Source organism: Vanessa tameamea, chromosome 11 (genome assembly GCF_037043105.1).
Source record: "Vanessa tameamea isolate UH-Manoa-2023 chromosome 11, ilVanTame1 primary haplotype, whole genome shotgun sequence".
NCBI lineage: Eukaryota > Metazoa > Arthropoda > Insecta > Lepidoptera > Nymphalidae > Vanessa > Vanessa tameamea.
Window position 1 is genome coordinate 4,951,184 of NC_087319.1, and position 9,579 is coordinate 4,960,762.

Consider the following 9,579-nt stretch of genomic DNA (forward strand, 5'->3'; position numbering starts at 1 on the left):
ATCTGGATCTAACTTTAGGACAATAAACAGTAACCAAAACATAAGCAAAATCAAATCCATAACATCAAGCATTGAAAGTACCTTAGCAATGTGATCACTCCGTATATAGCAAAGGTAGTTAAAAATAGAAAATAGTTATTATTCAAAAAATATAGTGTAGCGAATTTTGTTGTCATTTGTGATACGTCCTAAATGACAGAAAACATGTCGCTACGTTTCATTGTTTTAAAGAAAAAAATATAAGAATGTGACAGAAAATTATAAAATATAATTCGTATAGTAGTGGCAGTAGCAGTAGCAGTAGCACTGGCAGAAGCAGAAGCAGCAGCAGCAGCAGCAGCATCAGCAGCAGCAGCAGCAGTAGTATCAGTAGTAGGTAGTAGTAGTATATAGTATATATATTATAATTGTTATTTTTGTTCTAATATATATTAAATACGTAGCTTCTAAATATTTGTATTTTTTTTAATAATTATATTTTCTTTTTATTTTAATTATTCTTTTTCCATTTTCATGAACCTAATATTACGTTTTAATTAAAACGTTCCTGTAGGACGTTCCTACACAAGTTACCAAAAAAAGGCGAATGATTCAATACACTGGAAACCTAAAAGTACTAATACAATACTTTAAACAAATTTATATATATTTAGTTTTAAAATATTCATAAGATAATATAAATATTTTTATAAATATCTTTATAAGTACTTTATTTATATGTGTGACTATCGAATAAAACATATGTATATAAGTTATAATAGAAAAAAAAGGAAACTATTTTGGTATTCATATGGGTAGAAAGTAATAATCGTAATACACTAAATATGAAACCGCAAAACTTGTAACCAACGCATTATTAGATTAGTCACCAGCACGTTGGTAATGTATGACTTAATTAATGCTTCTAACTGCAACTTAAATGAGTGAGCACGTGCCATACCAGTCAGCAATTGCTAGCGTGGCATGGGACCACTCATTCGATGTTATATTTATACCAAATTAATGCAATCATGAAACGTAGTACATATATTAATTTTGATACTACACTAAGGGGATTGGAGTACAATATCTTCTTCTTTTGCCTGCCATTTATTAATCCCAACTAATGCCAGTCTTCCAAAATACAAATTTACGGTGAACACACGTTAAATTAAAGTGATGCGTTACTGCTTCTAAATACGAAGATTTAAACAGATAACTTTCTCCTATCAGACTTGACAGGATAATATTAATTAGATTTTAGGATTATAATCGTATATTTGAATGTATCTGAGTAAAATCCTTGATACGTTACTGGACATTAAATTTAAATTAATGTATTTTTAAAATGTATTAATCACGAGGATCCCAGGAATCTCTAAATTATTTGTAAGGAATAAAGTAAGGTAACGGTCTGTGAATGTCTTAGTAAGGTCTTCTTTCCCTTTTGAAGAGAAGGTTTGGTGTTTCCACCACGCTGCTCTAATATGGTTTCGTAGACAGAAATACGTCTGATATCTGATACATTTAGGTTTCCGTACAATGTTTTCCTTCGCCGCTGAGTACAATATGAATAATTAATACAAATGCTTGCTATGAACACACATTCGTCGGTTAACTTTCAAGTGCTTCAATTACTGGGCAATCTTGGCTCTCCTAGTTTTCGATAAAAAGGTCTTATCTTTGTATTTGTTCTGCTTTTGCTATGCGCCTAAAACTTTAATCTCTTAAGGTGCGTACCGGTCAGAAACAGGTCAAGTTAGAGGCCCGCTCACCTTAATATGAACGCGCTTCGACTCGAAGCGTTGTAAAGGCAAGTCTTTCATTTCCTCACATATTGTAAAAAAAAAACAGAGTAATTTTTTTTGAGTCACAGACGTGTTTTGATCATTTCGAAAAAAGATAAACCATCTTTTCTATTGTTGTTGTTCTAAATTGTCAGTTATTCGACCAAAAAAAATCTAAGTGTCTTTCCTCAGTTTCTCAAATCAACACGTAGTGTCTTTTCCATAACGGTTTTTGCTTTGAATATAAACCAATAAATGATTGTCGCAATCTTTACTATAGAAATATGATTTTGATTTGCAACATCTATTGACGCGCCTTCGGAGTAAAACCGATTAGTATACCGTGACTCCAAGCGGCATGTTTTCTGTTCCATTGTATGTGTGTGGCGTATATCATCATTTCAGCCGTAAGACGTCCACTGCTGAACATAGGCCTCTCGCAATGACTTCCACCTTGACCGGTGAGTAGAGGCCTGCAACCAGCTATACCCCGCGGACTTGACCAGATCGTCCGTCCAACTCGCGGGGGGCCGCCCTACGCTGCGCTTGCCGATACGTGGTCTCTACTCGAAAACTTTTTTGCTCATCCTTGCTTCGAGTAATGCCCATTGCCACTTCAGCCCGCTAACTCGCTTCGCTACGACGGTTACCTTTGTTCGTCTACGGATCTCCTCGTTTCTGATTCGATCACGTAGAGAAACGCCGAGCATAGCCCGCTCCATAGCTCGCTGAGTGACTCTGAGCCTTCTTAAAAGGCCCACAGTTAGAGACCACGTCTCGACACCGTAGGTTATCACCGGTAACACGCACTGTTCATATACTTTCGTATTTTTAAAACCATCGATGTCAATGTCTCACCTCAACTTGGTCGTGATGGCCATATTTTTAGTAGTATGGCCAAGTGAATAGATCAGTGGATTATAGGGGTCAATCTATTATGATTTCACTTGTCACTAGAGTTTTCGTTTATTGTGTTTTTACCGTTTTGTAATACAATACTGTCTCAATAGTTCATATATATATATTATTAGCAAATGCCATTTATGAAATTTCATATTTTATAGAAGAATTTAAGATCAAGAAAATAAAAACACTCGCAACAAGACAATGATCCATAAACTACATTATGACAAACCAAAATATACCTCTCCGCTTCTTTAGTCAGAGGCCTCCCACGCAAAATTATGCCTAAACTTTATGAGATAAAGTTCAAATTGGTCTGTTTGTTAAATTCGTGATGAGGGTAAAGAAAGCCGCCGTTGATTTGTGGATAATACAACACTGTTTTATGGTTTCCGTTTTATAACGAACTGTTTGGTTCAACGGTATTTCAATTACATACTTGACATCGTTATTCATGATTATTTTACGTTTAACAAAAACATAATATAATATATTGTATTCGAAAAGTAAAATTTCAACATTTACAAAATAAACCGCACTTTAATTTTGTTAAAAAACAATTAAAATATTGTTCAATATAATATAGGTAAAAATGCTTACAAAGTAAATACAATTGCTTTTCATTGCTTGTGCTCATTATTCTACCTATGCAATTATTTATTATATACATATTGACGACCTCCGTGGTCGAGTAGTGTGTACACCGGTTTTCATGGGTACGCCACTCCGAGGTCCTGGGTTCGATTCCCGGCCGAGTCGATGTAGAAAAAGTTCATTAGTTTTCTATGTTGTCTTGGGTCTGGGTGTATGTGGTACCGTCGTTACTTCTGATTTTCCATAACACAAGTGCTTTAGCTACTTACATTGGGATCAGAGTAATGTATGTGATGTTGTCCAATATTTATTTATTTATTTATTTATTTATTTATTATACATAAAAAAGACTGCAGCGGATTTGATAGGTGTTATGCATCGAATAAACTTGGTGTGAAATATACATAAGCTAAATTTGTGTTCTTAAAAATATATCCGTAAGACGAAAGTGACATTCACGAATATGCATTCAAATATACATACATATGCACCCGCCCAAAATTTATTATAATGTCAATAATTTTAATGTTATTATTATTTCCTGTATAATTTATAAATTTAGCGACATCCTTGCATTGAAATATATAATTATTTCGTATTCAGTGTTTTTGTTTTATTAATATTTACGTGGATTATGTTTACTTATACTATTGAGGCTTACGACAATGTTACATTACTTTGCACAAGATTAATATAGACGTTAAAAAAATTAAAAAATTAAAATTAATAAAAATTTTCATACAGTACCTTGACATTCAACGAATGTGTAAATTTAATCGTATAAAGCTAAAGAAAAAAAAATTTGCACTAATTACGATTTTGGAATCTACATTCCACCTTAATAATAATTTCACAAAAGGTAATTCCAATATGAATAAAGTATATTTAGATTTTTTTATAATAATTTAGATCGATAATTCACATTTATTACGCAATATATAATAAAATAAAATAAATAATATTATAAAATAAATGTATTGCAAAGTGTTATTATTAAATATATAATACATAATAATTATTAATTATTAATCGACATCAAAGTTTACCCCAACTTGTTTCCGAACAATATCTCTGAGCTTGGCTAGAATCAAGGTATCTTGGTGAGTAAGGCGTGGCGATTCTATTAAACCTGAAACATCAAACAATTTATCGAACTTAGAAAATATATATTTGTTTACTAGCAACTATATTGCGTTTATTAAATTGCATAATATGTTTATTAATATATGGCTCTATGGTTCAGTGGATAGAGCTAAGGCTTACAAATTACAAGCACATATACGTTTTTATAAAATTGCTTCGTTTCTTGTTACAAATTAGCTTATGTATTTTTCCAGGAGTTAAATACAGCCCAATATAAAATTTCAATATCGTGGCAACGGCATATTAACTTTCAATGAATACCCTTGTATGTTTGTATGTATAATATATTGTACCCTTTTTTTGTTTAACGTACATGTATAATTTCAGGGTATGCACCAAAAATGATTTGAAGTAAGGACTAAAACTAAAACAAGATACCCGTATTAATCTTTTGAGCATGTAAAAGCAACTTAAAAGTAATCTACGTCAAATTAACCAAACAATAAATCCCAAATAAAATTCTTGCACTCCTTACAGACCCAAGATATGATACTAAAAATCGATCTAGATCGGTCCACATTTTAAATGCCGAAGAAAAATCTAGAACAATTTTAGTCTTACCTGCTTTAATACAACGTGCCGCTTCTATAGCTTCATAAACAAGGCCAGCACTATTTTCAAAATTGTATTCATGGTTTGAAGAATGTAGTGTTATATTTTCTTGTTTACCATTAACATGTGTCAATGTTAGAGGAAAGTGGAAAGGCTCTTCTATCTACAAATTACAATAAAAGATATATTAAAATAAAAAAAAATAACTGTCTGCATTTTATTATATTTTAACAGACACAACTGCAGAATAATTATAAAAACCTGGCTAAATAAAGCACGCATTTAGTAAACAACCGAAAATATAGCGAGCACCGATCATATGACGAAACTAGTAATTGTAAAATGGTGCAAATTATGTAAATGTTGTAAAATAATTTACAAAGAAAAGCACTTATCAAGAAATAAATACACTTATAATATAATTCAATTTCTAACAGATGTTTCAATTCCAAATGTAAACTGTATTCGAAGATCATCTTACAGAACATCTTATATTAATAATAACTAGAAATTTGTAAACTTTTTTCCAAAGAGAGATTAATAACAATGTTCTTAGCTACTTCATTTAGCACCTAAATATTTTATTACTAATTATTGCATTACTAATTTTAGTAATTTTATTACTTATTACTGACCAATTGTCAGTTCAACGCTAAACAACTGAAACGACCGTAATAAAATTAATACCAGAGAGAATATCCCAAGAGATAGTGCTGATTTCATAACTTTGTATGAATTAATCAAATTAGAATTAAATGTAAATGATTTTTGTCACCGTGTTCTTATTAATAAATAAGTGTTCAAGTCTTGAGTAGATAATAATATCACACTACAAGTGACTATTGCCTTGAAAGAAAATGATGATAATATCAAAAATGATAATAAACTGTGTATTATCAATTTCCAAGACGAGATGTTCAAATGCATAGCTAAAAACTTAAAATTTTACCTTAATAACACGGATTCAAACTAATGTATGTATATGTAATAACGTAATGCAATTTGTTTTTACAAATCATCAGCTCTTCAGGAATGGTGACACTGCTAAAAGCATGCCAATCCAACAATCCGGAGTAGAGCAGAAGAAACCTTCTTCTCATGAAGAAGGTTTTTGACATTTAAGGATTGTCATTTGTTTTGCGTAATATGATGTTAATATTATGTGACGTTGATAAATTTAAATACAAACATACCGTGGCTCTTCCTTTGCTTCCAACAACAGTTGCTTTATTCCAAAGTTTAGCTTTTGTATGTAAATTGATGACAGCACGCCTTCCGCCTTTATATTCAAGAACAATCGTATCTATTAGATCCACTCCATCATCATTCAATTCTCCAACTGCAGTAGTTTTAATTGGTTCATCTTTGAAAATGAATTGTGCAAATTGCAGTGCGTAAATACCAATATCAAGAACAGCACCACCTCCGAGTTCTTTTTTACTAAAGAATAAATAAAATAATGAAATAATGATTACTATATTATTAATATATATATATTTGGTAAATATTTATTAAGTACCTTAATCTGTCAACATCTGCAATTAAAACTCCAAAGTTTACTTCGACGAATTGCAAGTCGCCTAGATTATTGGACTGGATTTCTTTTTCCAATGATATGTATAATGGATTAAACCGTGACCAAATAGCTTCCATTAGAAAGAGTTTTTTCTTTCTTGCAATACTGATTAAGCTTTCGGTTTCTTTGTAGTTCAAACATAACGGTTTTTCGCAAAGTACGTGCTTACCACATTCGAGGAACATTTTGGAAAGACGATAGTGATCTGGATTTAAAGCCCCAATGTAGGCAACATCTGAAAAAGTCAATGGTACATTGTTCGATTTTTGAAAGTTATTTTATATTATTCCAAATGATAGACATATTAGCACGTTATTCATTTATTGTATCTATTGCTCCAACTGTAACAGCTAAATAAAATTGTTTAACATAAAATCGTAATTCTTGTTGTGTCTATAAAAGACAATTAGGATATTCATTGTTTTTTTTTACTACCATATGTTTTATCAATAACCATTTCAGATTGTTAAAATGGAATATAATACTTTGATTTATATTTCTTAATATAAATAAAATTATAACTAATTTATTGTTACCAATTTCATTTCCCTTTGCCATATCTTCGTAAGAGTCATAAACTTTGGCAATTTTGTGCAATTTTGCGAACTCTTCTGCTCTCAATTTATTTCGTGCAGCAACAGCAGCTATTACTTGATCCCCTTTCTTAGGATAAGAGTTGACAGCATTGACAAAGTCATGCGTAATCTTACCAGAAGTAACAATGCCCCAACGAATAGTCATCTGAATTTAATAAGTATAATTTATTTAAGGTGTAAATTTATATTTTAGCTATTTATTGTGTTGTTCACTATTTTACCTGGGTAAAAAATTAGCCAAAATAAAAAACAAAAATTCATTCAGCACAGAAATCAATCAACTGCTAGCTTATTTGACTGATATTTCTTTCCGTAAGCTTTTGGTTTTGTACATTAGGTAAAAGTTATCACATTGGGTAGATTTTTTTTTATTATACATACTTACGTATCAAAATATTCATAATAATACAGAAATTATGATAAGATATTGTTATTACCCCATTTAATAACATTTAAATGTTTTTTTTAAATAAATCAATATACTACGTAATTATTTAAAATACTAATAATATCTTAGTATAAAAAGTTTTTAGCTCTGTCAAGTTATTATATCAAAACAACAAAATAATATAGGGATTCATTCAAATCAGTAGTGTGTATATGAATATTAAAATGAAAATCTTAGTAAATCAAAGTTTTTATTACACAAATTTGATGCATAAATTATATTCTAAAGATCAAACAATACATTTTAAAGAAATAATACAATTTATTAACGATAATAATGTGCAATTAATATTATAACAGTTCTTACGTTTAGTCTCTTCGTCTGCGCGATCACAAATGATACAATATATTTATCAGCTCATTCATTTCTTTATCTGTATGTTAGAGTGCACTTATGTTATTATTGTGATTGTTATTTATTATGGTTTTGTAATATAGCTAACAACTATCACATTATAAATGCACTTAAGCGACCTTCAAACTAGTCTTATTAGTACGCGAACTTGAACTAGAGACAGACTAGAACAGATATGTTTGAATATATCTTAGATATTGTTTACGTTGTTTTTTTTATTTGTAACTAGTTGTCTGCCGCGGCTTCGCTCGCGTTTTAGGGGTTGGTTGTCATGTAGCTTCACAGCAAATTCCGTCAAATTGGTTCATTGGTTTGGCAGTGAAAGAGCGACAGACAGACAGACAGAATTACTTTCACATTTATATTATTAGTATACATTTGTTAGCGGACGCAAAAATTGGACACCTGATGGTCAGTGGTCACATACATCCATTAGCACCGTAATCAATTTTAATCATTCCTAACATTTCCAATGCCCCACACAGGCTCACTCACCGTTCAAATTGGAACACACCAATACAAAGTATAGCTGCTTGGCAGTAGAATATATGATTAAAGAAATATTTATCGTATTAAAATTTTAAAGACTAACTGAAATGTTTTCCGTTCTACATTGTCATATTAGTCGTTTATTTACATTTAAAAGTGGATAGAGAGTACACTTAACTTTCATTTATACTACTGGTAATTGTATAACTTATAATTATAAAACTGGTATACTATGTATAAGATATAAAGTGATACATAATTATAGAATACACTTTACTTTATAATTAAAGTACTTCTAGTTTAGATACACGAAATGGTCACGTTATTTGCTTATCTTGTCTTATCTCAATAGCTGAGGAGCCGAGTGACCCAGTGTATAATTGAAGTTGAATCTTCTATGAAGACCGCAGGTTAAAATTCGAACAAGCACTGACTTTTTCTCCTTAATTTATGTTTATAAATCATATAAGGAACTCGTCGTTTGTGGGTAAAGCAAAGTATCGTGAGAAAGTCTACACGTATTGAATGAAGTACCACCGTACGTATCCAACGACCCGACTTCATCTACTTGAATGAAGTTATTATATAAGCTTTTATAATTTATCACCTTACACAGTGATTCATTTATGCGAAATAATCATGGTTGTGTTCTTGCCATTACTCTATTAAGATATTAAGCTTAACAATAACTTCTAAGTATTTATTTGAAAAACATTTAACAATTGCGGTTCAAATAATCATCTAAATTTAAAGTAAAATTCAATGCAGTTGACATCACTGGCAAATTTAATTGCCATCCAAATTAAATGTCATTTACATTATTAATAAATAAATAAGTACTTCGTTTAACCATTTTGGTTAATTAGTGGAATTAAAATCTTATGCCGCGACAATGATACGATTGAAAATTCGTTTTAATGAAATAAATAAAGAATAATAATTATATTACTACAGGTAATTATTATTATTATTGATAGTGACGCTGATTGTCGGAAAAGAGTAACTACAGCGTTTCTTGGCTGTTTTTCTCGATAGAATCTACATTCTGAACCGGTGGTAGCTTTAAATTTATTTTTATCATGTGAAAAGTATCAAAAAAGCCGCAAGAGCCTACTCCAATAAAGTATATTTTCATTCGATATATATTTTAAGATTTTA

At 30.7% G+C, this 9,579-nt stretch overlaps 1 protein-coding gene across 1 annotated transcript; it reads right to left on the minus strand.

The window, feature by feature from the left end:
• Positions 1-4,226: 4,226 nt before the first annotated feature.
• LOC113400837 (trans-1,2-dihydrobenzene-1,2-diol dehydrogenase-like) lies at positions 4,227-7,972 on the minus strand. Its single transcript, XM_026640505.2, has 6 exons — positions 7,885-7,972; positions 7,071-7,275; positions 6,478-6,769; positions 6,152-6,398; positions 4,968-5,121; positions 4,227-4,392 (listed from the first exon to the last, which is right to left on the minus strand). Exons 2-6 carry the CDS (start codon positions 7,273-7,275, stop codon positions 4,289-4,291), a joined length of 1,002 nt encoding a protein of 333 aa, XP_026496290.2. The 5' UTR covers positions 7,885-7,972; the 3' UTR covers positions 4,227-4,288.
• Positions 7,973-9,579: the final 1,607 nt, after the last annotated feature.

Coding starts and splice junctions, on each gene's coding strand:
- LOC113400837 (XM_026640505.2), bottom strand. CDS start 7,275: ATGACTATTCGTTGGGGCATTGTTACTTCTGGTAAGATTACGCATGAC. Junction 6,399..6,477: donor GCAGATGTTGACAGATTAAG/GTACTTAATAAA, acceptor TTTATTCTTTAG/TAAAAAAGAACTCGGAGGTG. Junction 4,393..4,967: donor GGCACGTTGTATTAAAGCAG/GTAAGACTAAAA, acceptor TTGATGTTTCAG/GTTTAATAGAATCGCCACGC.